At 43.7% G+C, this 20,110-nt stretch overlaps 1 protein-coding gene across 2 annotated transcripts in view; it reads left to right on the top strand.

Moving 5' to 3' along the window:
- Window positions 1-20,110, top strand: part of RFX4 (regulatory factor X4) — a 172,319-nt gene that overhangs the window by 121,733 nt on the left and 30,476 nt on the right. For both annotated transcript variants that reach the window (XM_027541886.1, XM_027541887.1), the window contains exons 11-13: window positions 4,331-4,475; window positions 9,680-9,774; window positions 10,210-10,327. In XM_027541886.1, coding sequence (XP_027397687.1) covers window positions 4,331-4,475; window positions 9,680-9,774; window positions 10,210-10,327 — 358 coding nt within the window. The remainder of the gene's footprint in view (window positions 1-4,330; window positions 4,476-9,679; window positions 9,775-10,209; window positions 10,328-20,110) is intronic.

Below are 20,110 nucleotides of genomic sequence, written 5' to 3'. Positions count from 1 at the left end.
ATTGCAACTGAGGGGCAAATCCACGGGAAACTCTGGAGAGGCTCCATCAGGATGATGTGGCTGTTTAACAGTACACTCTCATGGGACTTCTCTGGCGGTCCAGTGATTAAGACTTCACCCCCCAGTGCAGGGGGTCCAGGTTCTATCTCTGGTTTGGGAGCTATGGTCTCACATACCTTGTGATGAAAAAACTAAAACAGAAAACAGAGGCAATATTATAACATTCAATAAAGACTTTTAAAATGATTCCACATCAAAAAAAGTCTTTTAAAAAACACTAGTACACTCTCACTATTATCTTGAATTTCTACAGATAAGGAATTGAAATGTTAGCCAATCACTAAGTGGTTTCAGCTAACATAGAAAATAATTTCTGACGTCATTTGTCCATTAACCCTTCAGATACTCTAGGTCCACAAGTTTGTGTTTTGCTTGAGTACGTCGGGGTTTCTCAGCCACAGTTGCCTTTTGGGGCTGGGTGATTCTTTATTGTGGGGAGTTGTTTTGTGTATTGTAGATGTTTAGTAGCATCCCTAGCCTCTATTTACTCAATGCCAGTAAGGCCACCCACCCCCAAGTACCACCGCAATTGCGATAGTCAAGAATGCCTTCACCATTGCCACATGTAACCTAGGGGGGTGCAGAATCACCCCAATTTTGTTTTGCCCCAGATTTCTGTTCTTTTTAGCACAGAAGTGATATGTACTCACAACAACAACAACAAAACTAATAAAGGTATATATAGTAAAAATTAGAAGATCCCACTATAGTTCTGTAGTTCTAACTGAAGGCATAAATCTTTGCATTTCTGTTCATTTTGCACCTTAAGGAAGCAAATCTAAGTCTGTTAAGGCAGCCCACTAACATTCATTAAAATATGAATGACCTTAAAGCAGAGGGGACAAACTGGTGGCTACAGGTCAAATCTGGCCCTCAGATGTGTGGCATTATTTTTGTTCGACTGGCATAGGTTCAAAAATATTTTTTCATTTAGTCACTAACAGTGGAACTGGGCGATGACAACTAAACACCCACATTTTCTGTAGAAAACTTTTAAGACCTGCCACCCCAGAACTAATTTCCCCAGGGTAGCAAGCCGCTGGATGGGCTGAGCTTCTTCATCATCACCCCCACTTTCTCTTACGCTTGGCCCACCTCGCTCATGAGTGTCACCTGTCTGCCTTGTCTGTGTGTTCGGGTCTGTAACCTCTCCCTTACACTGCTGGCTCCAGATCGGCAGTGGTTACTCAAGGTCGAGGTGGTGATGGGGGTCTCTAGTTGGAGTGGCCTGAAGGAAGCAGAAACCAGAAAGTATAAAAGTACCCCCCAACACACACACACACCTCACTGTTCCAGCCCTGCCCCTGGAATAAAATAGCACAAAGGGTGATTTGGAGACCGAAGGAGACCCTCCACACTCATGCTGTCACAGAGGCCACCCCGGGGCACTGTTCTGGGGTAGGGTAGAGCCTCACAGATGGATGGGACTCAGGAAATAAGATGAATATTAACAAACACTGCCAGGGTTAGTTTTCAAATCCTACCCCTCTCCATCAAAAGGTTTTAGGATGGACTCGACATAAGCCTGAGGGTTCCATTATTATCACTAAACACGTAACAGCTACCCATAAAGATCAAAAGTTTCTTGTTAAATATTTTCTGCTAAATGTATATTGCATAGATGTGTATCTTTTTAAACAAAAACAATAATAATTTTATAATAACAAAATCAGCAATGTGATAGAAGCAAACATTTCCAGCCATTAAGGATGGTAAATTCTAGCTCATGGAAAGTCATATTCATCATGGGTATTGGGTTTTGGGAATTGTCATTTTTGTCTTTGTAGCTTACATATTTATTAAATATAAAATATTTTAATGTGTATATAAAATTAATTGATTTGAGGTATTCTTTTAAAAAGGAAAAAAAGAAGCATTGTCATATTTCTGAGGGTGACTGTCTTCTGGTTCTATTCCCCAGCTTGGAAGAGACAATCTTAGGGTCATATCAGGGAAATAGATATGGTTTTAGGACATAGACGGAGAGGGCAATGGCACCCCACTCCAATACTCTTGCCTAGATAAACCCCATGGATGGAGGAGCCTGGTAGGCTGCAGTCCATGGGATCGCTAAGAGTTGGACACGACTGAGCGACTTCACCTTCACTTTTCACTTTCATGCATTGGAGAAGGAAATGGCAACCCACTCCAGTGTTCTTGCCTGGAGAATCCCAGGGACGGGGAAGCCTGGTGGGCTGCCATCTATGGGGTCACACAGAGTCGGACACGACTGAAGTGACTTAGCAGTAGCAGTTAGGACATAGAACTAGACACTTAGGAAGGGTGGAAAGGCTTGACCTTTTAATGTGCCAGGTAGTAAAAGCATCCACTTGTGTGCCCACAACAGCCTACATGCTCATGTGCACACACAGACACACTCTCTCCACTTTCCAGACAGACTGTATGTAAGTTAATCAGCAATTGCTACCTTTCCCATCTTCACTGGACAGCCACCAGACACATTCCTGGACCACCCAAAGGATCAGGATTAGTGAGGGGGATGAGACATCATGTAACATCTCAGCTAATATCCCGGCGAGCTTTCCTAAACATACACAAAGCAAGTCAGACAAAACAACATCTGACCAAATGCCCCCACCGCCAGATACTTAAAACCAAGAGCCAAATATTCAGGCCCTTCTGGATACACTAAGCGGGCAATTTGGCATTCATATCTCAGCCATTCATCCCACAAAATCCTTTGAGTGCCTACTGTGTGCCAGACACCTGGCCTCAGCAGGAGAAAAAAAAAAAAACACCAAAATAATAAAACGTGGTAAGTGTTATGAAGGAAAGTGAGTGGAAATAGAGGACAACCGGGCATTTTAGATCCTATTCAAATGATGCGGCTAGAGAAGGCCTCTGCATGGGTGCTACACTTCACTTGGAACATACATGATGGCCAGGAGGCCAGGGCAGGGCGAGAGAAGAACATTCCAGCAGCAGGAGCAGTCAGTGCAAAGGCCCCTCAGGTGTCAGTGCCCTCCCAACAAAGAGAACTGACCTGCATGACAGAAGGCCCATTTACTGGGCTCTTACTCCCTGAAATGTGCACCTTGCAAACATTACCCCAAGGAATATCCAACAATGGCCCTCCTAAAGAGATGCATACTATTATATCTCTATTTTAGAGGTCAGGAAACTGAAATTAATCTCCTTGCCTGCCTCTGATCAATCAGCTGGTCAGCAGCAAGGTCAGGATTTGAACTCAGTATGTTTCAATCCAGAATCTGAAATTTCCATATTCAGTTGTTCTCATTATCATTAGAAATCAACCCAACGCCTGTGTCCTTCAAAGCATTCTACATTGATATGAGGAAGATTTTACCTGTACTCGGACAGTCTGCGTGTAAAAGGGGCTGTCAGTATTTACATCTGATTGGAAATTCACAAGCATTAGGAGACTTAACAGGTCCACGTGTCTTTGAAATCTTGTTTCATTAAAGACATTTTTGAAAACATGCAAGGAAAGGAAATGATTCTGGAAATGTTTTTCTTTGCTTTTATCAGTATTGTTCCAACTTGCTAGTTCCAACTATTGTTCCGAGTATTGTTCCAGCTCTCAAATTTAAATTCTACTATGAGGATTGCTGGGGAAGCCACAGATTAAACACACATACACACTCACATTCAGACTTACATTAACAAACCACTGAGCTGTAAGGTATAGTTTTCCTTTTCTTCTATCTCAATTATTCATCTTTGTTTTAGTCATTATAGTCACATAAAAACCGAAAAACAAAAACGTAGACCATAAACTGCTTCAGAATGTATTTAGATGAAAAATACACCTTGCAACATTTCTGAGGTTGAAATCTATCATAGTCCCAAGGGTAGTGGGACCTTTTCAAAATCTGAGCCTGTCAATTCTCAGGTGCTAGAGACATGGGTTGTTAAACACAGAGCTCTCACCCAACAAGCTCCCATCAGGAGGCTGACAGATCTCTGGGCCTCATCCCACTGTTGCACCAGGTCAAGACCAAAGCTGGAGTGGGAGGGTGGGAGGGAGGAGGTGTGGGGAATAGCAGGTTTGTTTTGACCTAGGCCACCGGGGAGTCGTTTCTTATAAACAGAGACATGAGGAGAGAGCCACAGAAGACAGTATACAGATCTTCCAAGTTACAGACTCATCTTCTGAGTTTTCTTGAATTTCAAAGCACTTAGCGAAGCCCCATGAGTAGATTCATTAAAAAGAACTGAAAGAAAATAAGGGGAAGGGTTTGAATCTAACAACCCATGAGCTAATGAGTTGATTGGATTGGATTTCCAGGCATCTCGAACAGTGATCCACAGTGCAGACATCACGTTCCAAATGCTGGAAGACTGGAGGAACGTGGACCTCAACAGCATTACCAAGCAAACCCTTTACACCATGGAGGACACTCGTGATGAGCACCGGAAGCTCATCATCCAGTGTAAGATGCTCCACCAGGGCGTGTGTCTTTTTATTTGTTTAAAAAGAAAGAGTATGTTGGTAAACAAAGTGGCACTCCCACCCAGTCCTTCTCCCTGGGATCCCATCCCTCCCCTCCTGTTGTTCCTGTTAAAGGGGTTGGCCCAGGGGGAGGAGCCGGTTGATTTACAAGGACATGGGTCCACATTGCTGGGGAAAATGGGTTCTGGGATATCGGGCAGGACACATCAGGCAGAAGGCCCCACACAGGACCCTCGGTGCCAGCTGCCATTCCCTGGGTGGCATCAACAAATGAGGAACAAAGCTTGGCACCTCTCTTGGCGAACGTCAGCCTGGAGGTAACTGGATGTGCTGCCTGCTTTTCCATGGAGAGTCATGGGAGTCAGCCCACATATTGGCAGGTGAACCTGTCAATCACAGTAGATATCTGAGAAGGAAGTGGATGGTGACTTACTTCTGTGAACTTGTGACCCCTGTGGGCAAAGACTGGGAGACTATTGCTCCAGATATTATCCTGATATGGTCGGGTTGCTGTTCTTGGCAGCAGAGGACATGGGAGGACTACAGAACACCACCATCCTTAACATATGAGTTTCTTTCCTCGCGACCTCGGAGCTCCTCTCAGGCTCATATTTCTTCCTCTGCAACAGCCTCCAGCCTGCTTTCCCCTGTTGAGAATGTTAGAGATTGTCACTAAAATCATAATTCAGCTGATAGACTGCCTAGTTTATGCCAGGTCCTGAGGGGAGATTCGCTTATCACCCCCATATTACAGATGAGCAAACTGAGCCTCCCTGAGCCAGTGAACCTTGCCCAAGGCAGCAGAGCTGAACCTGGAACCCAGGTCTAGTCTCCGTGTCCTACCATGCACTAGTGCATGCCAGCGCAGACAAAAATAATGAGATGTGGGCAAGCTTCAGATGTTCTAGGACCATTCCAAGTTTTTACAGTCATGCTCCCTGTCCTGTTTTTCCTTCTAGAAGGCATTGGAGAGCATGACTGTGAGCACCCTAACAGTGCTGCTGCTGCTAAGTCGCTTCAGTCGTGTCCGACTCTGTGCGACCCCAGAGACGGCAGCCCACCTGTCCCTGTAATTCTCCAGGCAAGAACACTGGAGTGGGTTGCCATTTCCTTCTCCAATGCATGAAAGTGAAAAGTGAAAGTGAAGTCGCTCAGTCGTGTCGGACTCTTAGCGACCCCATGGACTGCAGCCTACCAGGCTCCTCTGTCCATGGGATTTTTCAGGCAGGAGTACTGGAGTGGGGTGCCATTGCCTTCTATCTGTACCCAGATGGTCGTGCCCCCAGGGCCTCACACAGGGCCAGGTGTGGAGGAGGGGCCCAGCAAAGTTTGTGGAGGACCAAACCAGAGGGGTGAGAGCCCAGAGTGATCCAGCTTCCTGGTTCTGCTCACCATTCCTAGCAGCACTGGACTCAGCTCTCTTCTCCTCTCTCCAGCTTTCGTGGGGGAAGAAACTGTAACCCAGACTCATAGGGAAACATACAATCACCACTGCTTGTTTTGGGGCCAGGCGCTGAGCCTCTGCTGGAGCAGCATGCAGATCACTACTGCCTCTCCTGGAAAGAACCTGTTGGGCCTTTCTCTTCTTGTTTTCTTCCCTGGAGGAGGGCACAGCAACCCACTCCAGGACTCTTGCCTGGAGAATCCTATGGACAAAGGAGCCTGGCGGGCTACAGTCCATAGGGTCGCACAGAGTCAGACATGAGTGAAGTGACTTAACACGCGTACACACTTCTTGTTTTCTTAGGCTAGGGGCAAAATGTTGCCCTTTGAATCTTTGTATTCTTCTAGAGGAAGGGCGGAGAAGGCAACGGCAACCTACTCCAGTACTCTTGCCAGGCAAATCCCATGCACAGAGGAGCCTGGTGGACTGCAGTCCATGGGGTCGCTAGGAGTCAGACACGACTGAGCGACTTCACTTTCACTTTCTTGCATTGGAGAAGGAAATGGCAACCCACTCCAGTGTTCTTGCCCGGAGAATCCCAGGGATGGGGGAGCCTGGTGGGCTGCCGTCTCTGGGGTCGCACAGAGCCGGACACGACTGAAATGACTTAGCAGCAGCAACAGCAGCAGAGGAAGGGAGTCGTAATGAAGTTTAGGTCAAGCCACCTGGTACTTACTGAATGCCTGTCCTGGGTTGAACACTGGGCTAGATGCTAAGCAGAGAGCAGTGAATAAGATAGACACTGCCCTTCCCACATGGAGCTTAGAGCTAATGGCAAATCAGAAGTCAAAGAAGTAATTTCCAAATGGTTGCTTGTGTGCATGCTAAATCACTTCAGTTATGTCTGACCCTTTGCAACCCCATGGACTATAGCCCACTAGGCTCCTCTGTCCATGGGATTCTCCAGACAAGAATACTAGAATGGGTTGCCATGTTCTCCTCCAGAGGATCTTCCCAACCCAGGGGTTGAATCCATGTCTTTTATGTTTCCTGCTTTGGCAGGCAGATTCTTTACCATTAGTGCTACCTGGGAAGCCCTTCCAAATGGATGAGTTTTACCAGAGGGAATATACTAAGTGATGCAGTGACAGGATGCGGGAGATTGAGGAAGCCTGAAGGCAGATGGCCTGGCACATGGGTTCACCCTTGCTCCTTCCAGACAGCTGGGAAATCAGTCCCTGAACACAGCGAGCTGGACCAAGGGCAGTCTGAGAAGGACCAGGGGCAAGTGTGTACTGAACTCTTCTTCCCTTACAACCAATTGACAAGTCTTCAGATTCTTGCTTGAGGGGGTTACCATGATGTCCATGATGTAGATGCTGGCAGGGGATGCTCATTTACCTTCAATTAAAAAGTGCACATAAGGATTTGAGCATGCTGATTAGAAGGAGTGTTAAGTGGTGCTGCGATGAGAACATAGGGTTGGGATGCCTGACAGACCTTAAGTCAAATGTTGGCTCTGGTGGACTCTGGCTACCACATCTGTAAAATGGGGATAATGCAAAGAGATTAAATGGGACAATGTGTGCCTTGCTCTTGGTACATAGTGTAGAGCTAGTGTGGTGAAGAGGTTGCAAGGCAAGTGCTTGAGTCCCACTGTGTTTGAAACTTGCCTCTAACCAGAGGTGAAACCTTTGGAAAGTCACTCATCTCTGAGTGCCTCTGTTTCCTCACTTGTCAAAGAGGGAAGTAATAACAGTACCTACCTCTGGGGGCCATTCATCCTTCCAACAAACATTTGAGCAGCTACCAAGTATCAGGCACTGTTCTCGGTTCTGGCCTCGTGACATTCACATACATGCTGGAGGTTGTCTCAGTTTAGAGGGTGTGTCCATATAAAACATTTTAGGGCAGTACCTGGCATGCGGCAAGCACTCAGTTAATGTTGGCAGTTAACACTTTCACTGCAACCATGATCATTATCATCATATCATCATTGATTGAAGCACAGTAGCTTGGGCACACAGACCATGCCAGGAAGGGGAAAGTGTCACCAAAGAGAAAGTGGTGCCAGTTCCTGTTCTGCCACCAACTCATCCTCTGACTCTGAGGGGGTCATTTGACCTCTTAAACATAGCCTCTTAGACATAGACATGAGACATCCTCATCTCGAAAATGACACAGATCAACTAAATGGGTTTGGAAAGTCTTTTCTCGTTCTGAAGTATTTGACTTTGGGTCCTGCAAGCCAACCTCTTGCAGAAGCTATCACAAGTAAAGTAGAGTAGATTGGTTGGTCCTGGAAAATGGAACAACAAAAATTGCTGACAAATGAAAACTGTAGGAATGTGTGGTTCCTGAATTATGGTTTGATTTATCGAGCCCCACAAACAAAAATACACAAAAAATATAATAAAAGATGTTGTTTTTGATTGGAGATCATCACAGCAATGTCTCTACTTTCTACAGTGCTCCAGTGATTGCAAAATCTTTCTAGATTCAGTTGTTTGACTCGTGCCTGAAGACAGGTTGTGAAGTGATAACGATTATCCTCCTGTTAGTGATGTGGAAACTGAAAGCCCAGAGATTGGTCCCTCTACTCCACAAATATTTGTTAAGCATCTGCTACATGTCAAGCACTAAGAGGCTGGTTCAGCTACTTGGCCAATACCATCATGGTTCAGAAACATTTGAATGATCAGATGTGCTGAGAGAGTGCAAGAGAGCATTAGCATGTGTCTGGCCTGTTTGCACAAGCAAGCACTTGCTGGATAAGAGCTATGTCACAGGGAATGCACCAGCTAATAAAGATATCAGACAAAGAGATAGCAGGGGGATACACCCATGAACACCGCTAACTATAACAAAGGGCTCTTCAAGATATACTGAAGGTAAGAATACAAATAATTAAGGGCTATGAAATATAGAGGAAGAATGATCAGCTCTGCTGAAAGGGGGCATAAGAGGGTAAATAGAATTTCACAGGAGGATCATTTCCGCTGTTTTGTGATGGACTAAACAATCCAAGCTCTAAAATTACTGCAGATGGTGACTGCAGCCATGAAATTAAAAGACGCTTACTCCTTGGAAGGAAAGTTATGACCAACCTAGATAGCATATTCAAAAGCAGAGACATTACTTTGCCAACAAAGGTCCGTCTAGTCAAGGCTATGGTTTTTCCTGTGGTCATGTATGGATGTCAGAGTTGGACTGTGAAGAAGGCTGAGCGTGGAAGAATTGATGCTTTTGAACTGTGGTGTTGGAGAAGACTCTTGAGAGTACCTTGGACTGCAAGGAGATCCAACCAGTCCATTCTGAAGGAGATCAGCCCTGGGATTTCTTTGGAAGGAATGATGCTAAAGCTGAAACTCCAGAACTTTGGCCACCTCATGCGAAGAGTTGACTCATTGGAAAAGACTCTGATGCTGGAGGGATTGGGGGCAGGAGGAGAAGGGGACGACAGAGGATGAGATGGCTGGATGACATCACTGACTCAATGGATGTGAATCTGGGTGAACTCCGGGAGTTGGTGATGGACAGGGGGGCCTGGCGTGCTGCAATTCATGGGGTCGCAAAGAGTCGGACACGACTGAGCAACTGAACTGACTGACTGAACTGAAACAATCCAAGCAGAGGTTTAAAGGAATGGCAAGTAAGCTGGGGGTGGCCATGGTTGAAAGTGTTCCTAGGCATGGAAGATGAGCCTGGAAAGATAAGTCGGGGTGTATTCTCTAAATCTTTGAATGTTTCTCTGTTTAAACCCAACTGCATGGTGTGGGGGGCTCTCCTTTATTTGACAGTGTATCAGGAATTTGACCACCTCCTGGAGGAACAGTCTCCCATTGAGTCCTACATCGAGTGGCTGGACACCATGGTGGACCGGTGTGTTGTGAAGGTGGGTCAGCTGAGCGGAAGGTCCCGGCCCTGTATGGCAGTCCATCACTCTTGTTGGTGGCACTTGGGTCGCCAGCAGCAAGCTAGCTGAGTGTTTCCTCGGTGGCCTCAGAGCCCTAGGGATCCAAAACAAAACTTGCCCACCCCCCCACCCTTTGGAGGTAGGCAGCAAAGAGACTCAAAGGAGGCAAGACTCTGAGGCTCCCTCCCCTGGCTCAACCAGGCCAGAATCTCTTTTTTCTGTTGTACACATTGAGTCTTGACTTAAGATTTCATTTCTTAGAGTGTACTTTTGCTGCTAAAAATCAAAAGTCAAAAACCACCGTTCCATGACATTAAACTTAGAGACCCATAAACCTTCTTGTCATTTTTTATAAAAAAGAATAATAAGTGAAAATCAAATCAACCACTCTTAGAGCTGTTCACTCTCTCTTAGGTGGCTGCCAAGAGACAAGGATCGCTGAAGAAGGTGGCCCAGCAGTTTCTCTTGATGTGGTCCTGTTTTGGCACAAGGGTGATCCGGGACATGACCTTGCACAGTGCCCCCAGCTTCGGTAAGTCCACCCCAGCCCCCTCCAAACCAAAAACGTCTTCTCTGGGCTCCATGGATCCAGTCCATCTCTCCAGAGTTAGGCATGGTCTTGTTGTCTCTGAGACCATAACGACAGCACCCGGAAACATCCTCTGTTCTGGGGGACATGATGTTAGGACTTTCAGGGAGAAAGATGGCATTGCATGCTAAAGGAGAAGTATTCATATCTGAAGATGAGAGGTTGGCACACACTACTATTTGAGTTTAAAGAGGAGTAAATAGCAATGGCTGTGCTCCCCTTTTTCTGGAAGCCCCAGTCATGGCTACTTTTACAGGACTATTTTGACAAGTTTCATAGTGTGGATATGCCAAGACTGGGCACATGAAGAAGCCCCTGAGTCCAAACATTTGCAAATGGCTTGACTGACAGGCCAGCGGTGGGTAGACAAGTTTCTTTGATGACATGCCCTGGTCTGATCCCTCGTGAAGGACTTCTGCATTCATTTTCCCCTTTGCTTTCCTGACCCCTTGGGTTTGCACCACCTCCAGGAGACATCCCTACCCCAAGTCCTTGTCTTCTGTTTTCCAGTGTTAACGGAACTTGAAATCTCTGCCCAGAGGTGCTTCTAATAGTCTGTGGGCAAGAACCTAATCACTGACTTGGGGGGAATATTATGTTTCCTTAGAAAGAATGGCATATGCACGGAGTTCAGGTCATCATTAAACAAGTGACGTAGGACTTCTAGGCATTATCCAGACATTTGAAATCTCAAAACCGCTCTGGCCTTCAATTTTCTAGGCATTTCAGCAAAGGGCTGTTGGTAAATTTTCAGGGTAATTACCTTGTTCTCTGTTTAACTTTGCAAGTAGAAATGTGATTTTTGCTTCTCATTATCTCCAATTAAGCCAATCAGCTCTGGGCTTTGCTCTGGGTTTAATCTGACACTTTTCCATCTATTTTTTTTATGGTCTTGTCAGTATTTTCCAGTTGTGCTATACAACATGGTGAATATGTGTTGAAACAAAGAATGCACTATTTTTTCTAAACAGCTCTGTCCGTGAAAGACTGTGTTTACCCAATTGGAGAAGTGTTTTGTTGTGGATTTCTTTAATCTCAGCATTGGGAAGTTCTCTGAACCTGCCTGCACCATGGCTACAGATGGAAATTCTCTTTGAGCTGTGTATGGAAATGCTCTGGTGACCGCTACCTGGGCAGTGACATCAGACACGGCATTTTGATGACTTCCAGTTCAGCATAGTTAGTGTTAGCACATGTTACCTCTGGCTCTGGGAAAACCATTTGTGCATAACTGCTTTCAGTTAAGCCAATGGGTAAAAAATACTCAAGATTTTTTCATTGTTTTAGAATCAAAGAATGAACGATGCCACACAAATAAATATATACACATCCACAAAGCAAGCATCCTCTCCTTGCTTTATATCTTATGCTTCAATTTGCTGATTCTTAAACTGACTATATTATCAAATACCCTTCATTAGATAGAGAATGTAGTTGACGTTGTAATAGTCTTTGAAATCCATTTGTATTTACTAAGTTAACAGTCGATGTTATGGACAGTAGAACAATGAGAGTTCAGTGAATAAGTACTAAGAAAAACTATTCCTTAAAATGTGTTTGTTTCTTTTTGAACCATACACTATTCTAGGATACACTGGAAACTCAGGCAAATGGCAAAGAATGGTCACAAAACTTTTAGAAAAGGAAAGGAAAAAGATATGAACCCAATTTCACGTTTACTGTATTTTTCAACCCTGAACAGATGGAAATAATACCTGTCTCCAAGTCCGTTTAGCAAGGTCTCTGAAATGGTCCTGCTCATCCGACTCATTGTTGAGTTTTGCGGCTTGGGGTGACAGGCAAGTTGAAAGAATTTGCGGCAGACAAAAGCCCAGCTCCCCCTTTCTGCCTGTATATGTCAAAGACACAGTTGGTGGTTGTGTTTGGGTCATGTGTTCCCTGTATAAAAACAGCTAATTAGGAAAAAGAGCCCTCTGTTCCCTGGCCCCACCCCCAGCCGCAGGGGCCAGCTCTATATATCTTATAACTCCCACACGATCCTGGCCCTGTGAATGGTGCGGGCGTTTGTGTGTCCGCGTAGCAGGCTGACCGTCACAATGATCGTGTGGAATATCACAATGATCCCGCAGGGACTCTATCACCTCTTCCCAGAAGAGCCTCTTTCAAAGGTAGTTGACTCCTTTCTTCTCCTTAATTCCTTTTCACTCTTTTCTCCCTAATTCCTTTTCACTGAAAGAGCCTATGCTGTGAACTAAAGTAGCCAGACTTTCTTTCTTTGCTGCAAGCAGCACTTTCTAGCAAAATTAGTCAGCAAAGGTAGGGTGGTGGGCAATGAACTTTTCATCCTAATGGAGCTGAGGAAATTAGAGACTCCATTTAAACAACAACAACAACAATGCATTTGCGGTTGACTGCTCTGAGTCCAGTTCCTAGGATACCTGGCTCCCGAGGCAGGCAGGTGTCTTTACCCTTTCACTCTGGGTTTTCACCAGATGCCCCTGTTTTCACTGTTTGGGAACATCCAGAAGGCAAACATAGTCCCCGGAAGTGCTTCAGCATGAAATGGTGTGGAAAGCTGCCTTGGATTTGAAGGCTAAGGGGGTGGGGCTGCGTATCATTTCCCAAGTTTTCACCTTTCTACACACTTTTGTCCTGGCCTAGAGTCAAAGCTCACCCGCTCAGGCAGGGCAGGGAAGCCACATGGGAGCAGCTCCCAGGCCAAGTGACTGTGACGGACGGAGCCTCCAGACTACTTCTCAAGGTTTGGATGTCCTGGCCTGGCTCTCTTACCCAGAACCTGCTAAACTGCAGAATCTTGACCTTCAAAATGTCATTCACAAGCCCTCCAAGCTCCAGGAGGCAGGAATTGCTTTCCCTGTATTGGAGAGAAAAAGCAGAAACCCAGAGAGGAGACGGGGCTTGCCCAGAATATACAGCAAACTGAGCTGAGCTCCCCCGCTAGGGGCTCCCCCGCTAGGGCCACACTGCTAAGGCTTCTTCTAACTTTCTTCAGCCAAATAGTAATAAGAAAAACAAAGTAATGTTTATTCAGGGCCTAATATACACTAGACACAATATTAGGCACTTTCTCACTGAATTCTCACAACTTATGAGGTCCACTAGCAGTGCCTCAATATAACAGACAAGGAAGCTGTGATAGAACAGGAAGCAAAAGCAAGATAACGCTACTCTTTTTGACAAGTGTGTAGGAAGCACACAGTACCATTTAATTCTCACATCAACTCTGCAAGGCAGACAATGATAGGTATCTTTTTACTGAGATGGAGGATTTTCTTGCCCAAAATCAATATGGTAAGTGGCAGAGCTCTGTTTCAAAATCAGATCTGCCTTGCCACAAAAGCCATGCTTTCTCAATTACCATAATTAAGACAAATATCCTGGGCTCAGATGCATGGCATGAAAAAGGCTAGATAAACTGTTTACCCCTCGTTGATGGTTTTTCTAAAGCCATATTGATGGAATAAAAAAAAAAATTAAGCTATGAGAGAAAAGAACAATAATTAGATGATCATGAGTAATAAGAGATGCCAGAAGACAAGTGTTGAGAACAAAGAACTGTCAACCATTATTGAAAAGTGAGGGCAAAGCAAAGATATTTTCAGTTATACAAAAACTCAGAGAACTGTGGCGCCTGTAGAACTTCACTTTAAAAAATTAAAGGGTACATTTCAATAAGAAGAAAAATAAAACCATCACTAAGTTCTGGGATGCAAGAAATAGCAATGTTCTAGATATTGTTGTTTACCAAAAGTGTAGTGGTTTAAAACAAAATTATGCCAACAGATTCGATGTGTCAGGAATGTGAACACAGGGATGGCTGGTCACTGCTGTATGATGTCTGGGACCTCAGAGTCCAGCAGGGATGGCTGGCCTCTGTTCTGTGATATCTGGGACCTCAGATGGGAGGACTCAAAAGTTGGAGCTCACCCAGCTGGAGGCTGGAATCCTCTGGAATCCTCAGGTGTCTAGTGCCTGGGCTGGGATGATTTGGAGCCTAGGACAGCGGATCAGGGTGCACTCAAATGGCCTCTCTGTGCGGCTCACTTTCCGTGCTGTGTGCTCACAGCACGGTGGCCTCTGAACAGTTCAACTTCTCTCATGGAGGCTCAGGCCCCCTGAACAAGTGTGCCAAGGAGGGAGCGACAATGCCTCTTACAACTCAGTCTCAGAAGCGAAAGTGTCACTACCCTTGCTCTGGTGATAAAAGCAGTCACAAACCTCCCGAGATTGAAAGAAGTGCATAGACCACCTCCCACCCCCTCCGCCCCCCCGCACAACACACACAATTTTCCCAGGAAGGTTTGTTAAAGAATTTGGGGGCCATATTTAAGATGAAAGAAATTTTAAAATATATAAGCAAATTTAAGTAACTTTTGATTGTAATTTAAAAACTTTTGTTGTGTGTTATAAAAAGGTAAAATTAAACTGTAGGAAACAATAAAACACAGGGAAGTGGGGAGAGAATCTTTCAGGAATAGTTAGAGTATGCTAAAGGTCTTTGTCTTGAAATACTATATAACTTTAGATTTTGTTGAAACGAATGTATAGTTTGGACTTAATAGGTGTGTAGGATATAGAATCATCACTAGAAGAATAGAATCGTAATTTGCCAAAGAAAAATGGAAAAATGTGAAAATTTAACTGACAAGAATTAAGAAAATAAAGGAAGTTTAGAAAAAATATAAACTCAAAACATGAAATAAGATGCTAGAAATAAGATCAACTAATAATCACAGTAAATGAAAAGATCTCTTCCCTCAAAACAATCAGGCATAAACTGCAACTTTTACTAAACCCTTAAGAAGCATAAAATCCTTAGTTTATGAAAATTAACATGAAAATCAGTGTTTTAGAGAATAAAAACAAAAGAAGGAAAGCTGATATAATCTCAGCTTCAAAAACTTAGAAGAGCTGTAGAGGAAAAGGAAATTATGACTCAACCACACATAAATATAGATGAAAATATTCATCTATATATATGAATAAAATACTAGCAGATCAAATCCAGGGCAAATTTTTTAAAAATCATGGTTGATGAGTAAAATGCCAAGAATTCAAGTATGATTCAAAGTCAGAAAATTACTCATTAACATACATTACAAATTAAAGGTCTTCCCTGTTAAAAGAGAAAAATTATATGAACATCTATAGATACAGAGGAAAAAATGTATTTGATACAATTCAGCTCTCAAGTATAACTTTTAAAAACTCTTGGCAAACTAGGAACAGAAGGGAATTCATTTAATATGTTAAAGAGTATTTTAAAAACCTGCAGAAAACAGTATACTAAGTGGTGGAACTTTAGAAGTTTTCCCATTTCAGTCATGAATAAGAAACAAATGCTTTTTAATACTGTTTCTGATAGCTATGTACTGGAGGTGCTAGCAAATGCAACAAGAAAAGGAAATGAAATATAAGAATGGGAAAGGAAAACACAAAATCGTCTTTATAGATGTCATGATGGCTGACAAAAAATAATCTACAAACTAACAGAACAAATAAGAATTCAGGCAGGTTACTGACTTCAGTTTTAAAAAAATCTTTAGCACTCTTACCATTAAACAGAAAATAGCTATCTCTATGTATCAGTCTATATGTCCATATTTATATTTTGCATTCATAATAGCAACAGAAAGGTGTCAGTAAAATAATTCTAACAAAAATTATTTTAAGGCCTTCAAGGGAAAAAATTTGAAAGTATTATTTACATGTACCCTGTTCGTGTTTGGAAAATAATGTGATAAATAATTTAAATACAATCTTCAAAAAAAAATACCCTAATAGAAAAATGGGTAAAGAACATGAATAGACAGTTCACAGAAAAGTAAATTCAAATGGAAATAATCATATGAAAAGAGGTTGCACCTCTCTAAAAATTAGGGTACTGCAACATAAAGACAGTAACATTTCACGCCCTTCAGATGGCAAATACTGTATTAACTACACTACCAGTAAGGGTGTGAAAAATACTAGTGAGCAGTTTGGCACTACCTCATAAGACAAGAATGTAGATGCTCTTGGACCCAGAGATTCTACCTCTGGTCCTAAACAGGTACAGAAATTAAAAAAAGAGACTCATTAGAGCCAGTTTCCAGTAGTCAAAACTGTAAATAACCTAAATTCCATCAACAGGAGAATGGACAAATAAATCGTGCTATGGTCACACAATGGCCATGGCCATTAAGCAAGAGCAATGCGCCTCGGTGTGGATAGATCTTTAAAAACCCAAGGTATCAAGGGCAGGTTGCAGAATGCTCTGTAAAATATGGTACCGTTTCTATCAAGTTTGAAAATAAAAAACAATATCATTTGCTTTTGTGGATATATAAATGTATGTAGAAATGTGTTTGAACAATAAATGGCAGATTTGAGACAGTAATTACATAAGGGCACGCTGTGTCAGAGCATGTTAAGGAAGGGAACACTGGGGCTTCATTTTTATCTTCAATTAAAAAAAATTCAAATATGTGAAATGTTAAAAATTTATAGAGCTTAGTGTTGAGTACACTGGGTGTTCATTTTAAAATTCTCTCTCTTTTTTGCGGGGGGGCCTTCCCATGCAGCATGTGAAATCTTAGTTCCCCAACCAGGGATCAAACCCAAGCTCCCTGCATAGGAAGTGTGGAATCCTAACCCCTGACTGCCAGGGAATTCTCTTAAAATTATTTATACTTTTCCGTATGTTTGAAATTTTTCAGAAGAAAAAGCAGTGCTTTGATTCTATAAGATGGCATTAACTATGTCATCATATAACAACAACAATCTCCTTTTGTCTGTATCCTAAAACCTTTTTCCATAACAGACTCCAATGCTCAATAGCTCTGTAACTTTAGGCAAGTGCTTTAAAATCTTCTGAGCTTTCATTTCCCCATGTGTTAACTGAAGATAATATCTTATTCACAGTGTTGTTGGAAAATTAAAAGGGCTTAGCACGGTGCATATGGTAAGTGGTCAGTGCTTACTCATTTCATTCATTTGTCTAACAAATAACCATGGAGCCTCCACTGTGCCTGACACTATTCTAGATGCTGAGTGTAGAACACTGTAGGGGGTGGGGGTGGGGTAGATAAAAAGACATAAAATTCCTTCCTTTTATGGCACTTACAATCTAATGTAGGGAGGCACATAATAAAGATAAATAAATTCAGTCTATAGAATAGCAGATGTGTTAAGTGCTAAGGGAAGAAATAAAGCAGGAATGTTAGCTGTAATTGCCTCTCTCCTGTCTGTCTTTGATGTTTCTATCTTTCCTTCTCCCTCCCCTCTTCTTCCTCTCATCAGTCTTTCTGAATCTCCTTTTTCTCTTTCCTCCCTTCTAATTGAACTGCTCCCATGTCATGACACCCTGGCACTGAACTGCTTGTTGCCTAATAATCTTAAGGATGGATTTCTGCTCACCAAGGACACTGTAGCTTTTGTGGAGTCAGTGACTGAGCTTGAAGTTTCCTTTGTACTCAAAGCACTTATCACAGTGGTGAGCGAGCAGCAGTAGCTCTACAAACTTTACTTGTTTGAGGGATGATTGAAATTATCAGACCAGTTGGGTAGCTGATCAGAGTCATTAGGAGGAGAGATTAAATCCCCAAATCAACACTTCCCCTGGAGTACTGGCCTCCAAGCCTAGCTCTGATATTTTCTACGAGGGTGATCTTAGTGTCTTCACTTCATCAAATCTTGTTTCTTTATCTATTAGACAGGAGTATTGTGTAGATGATCCGAGGTGCCTGTCTGTGCTAAAACTACTAAACCCATTTTTATTATCTAGGGTTTTCCATTCTAATTCAGTTTCATAATGTCTTTCTGTCTATCCTTGTTGACTTAGAGCCACATCTCAGCAAATACTTCTTCATTGTGGAGAGCCTTTGGAACTTTTTGGTATACGCTGCTGTCTTTTGACTTCTTTGACTCTGTGAATGGAACAGTCACACCATAGGACTTAGAACGTTAGAATGTTCTAATCTTAGAACATTACTAGCAAAAGAGACCTTAGCCACTGTTCATTAAGCACATGTACTTTTCTTCATTATGGCACCTCTGTAAAATAGAGTTGACTATTCCCCTCTCAGAGAACCTTATTGCATAACTGATTGAAGAACAACTTCAGAATCAGTCAGACTTGGGTTCAAGTCCCATGTCTGACAATAACTGTGTGACGTTGGACAGTTAACTTTACCCATCTGAGCCTCAATTTCCTCCTTTGTAGAAGGAGGGTATCAATCATCTCAAATGTTTGTGATGAGGATTAATGCAGTAGTAAATTTCCAGCAGTTAACCCAGTGGCTGCCACAGAGCAAGAGCTCAGTAAATGGCTGGTTTTGTTTCTAACATTTCCAAGGAGCAACTCATCCAAATCTTACTAAGTAGCAGAGCCGGAGTTCAACCTGGGCAGTTTGATCCAGCCCCACGCGGTTACCCACCGTGCTCTACCTACAGCTCACAGGACTCATTCTGGGAAAGTGGATGGAAAGTTTAGTTGTGGGAGTCTGCATCTCACAATGACTCAAAAACACCTGAACGTTCTGAATTCCAAATGGGGTCAAAGAACAGACACAGCACCCTGGGAATGGAGGAAGAATGGGGACCAAGTTCAAGATGGGGGACATGGTCCTGGAGCTCTGTGGAGGGACTGGAGTAGATGTGCATGACCTGGGGGCATCTGGGGGCCTCAGCGTTAAGCCAGGAATCTTATTCTGTAGCATTTCTGGACCAAAAGAATCAATCTATCTGAACTGAAAGGTGTTGTGTGTGTGTGTGTGTGTGCATGTTCACAAAGAAGCCAGGTACAACTAAAAAGGAGAAAATAAATTCCACCTAAGAGGAGCGCCATCCTAAAGCCCCAAACTGGCCCTTATCAACTTATTTCTGAGACCTGTAAAAGCATAGCACCCAGCTCACATGGCCCTTCTGAGGACCAAATCCTTTAATCTTCCCATCTGTGCTATGAGGAAACTGAACTGGATGGATCTATATGGGAAAGGGGAACAGAGTTTTGGAGCCAGACCAACCTGAGACCAATCCCTGCTTAATTTCAATGAAGAGACTCATTTCCTCATCCATAAGAGAGTATAATGGGCTTCCCAGGTGGCTCAGATGGTAAAAAATCCACCGGCAATGCAGGAGACCTGGGTTCAATCCCTGCTGCTGCTGCTGCTAAGTCACTTCAGTCGTGTCCGACTCTGTGCGACCCCATAGACGGCAGCCCACCAGGCTCCTCCGTCCCTGGGATTCTCCAGGCAAGAACATTGGAGTGGGTTGCCATTTCCTTCTCCAATGCATGAAAGTGAAAAGTGAAAGTGAAGTCGCTCAGTCGTGTCCGACTCTTAGCAACCCCATGGACTGCAGCCTACCAGGCTCCTCCGTCCATGGGGTTTTCCAGGCAAGAGTACTGGAGTGGGGTGCCATTGCCTTCTCCGGGGTTCAATCCCTGGGTTGGGAAAATTCCCTGGAGGAGGGCATGGCAACCCACTCCAGCATTCCCTGAAGAATCCCCATGGGCAGAAAAGCCTGGTGGGCTGCAGTCCATGGGGTCATAAAGAGTCAGACATGACTAAGTGACTAAGTACAGCACAGTTCAGTTCAGTTCAGTTGCTCAGTCATGTCCGACTCTTTGTGACCCCATGAACCGCAGCACGCCAGGCCTCCTTGTCCATCACCAACTCCCGGAGTCAACCCAAACCCATGTCCATTGAGTCAGTGATGCCATCCAACCATCTAATCCTCTGTCATCCCCTTCTCCTGCCCTCA

Source organism: Bos indicus x Bos taurus, chromosome 5 (genome assembly GCF_003369695.1).
Source record: "Bos indicus x Bos taurus breed Angus x Brahman F1 hybrid chromosome 5, Bos_hybrid_MaternalHap_v2.0, whole genome shotgun sequence".
Classification (NCBI taxonomy): Eukaryota; Metazoa; Chordata; class Mammalia; order Artiodactyla; family Bovidae; genus Bos; species Bos indicus x Bos taurus.
This window is presented reverse-complemented; position numbering and strand designations above follow the sequence as displayed.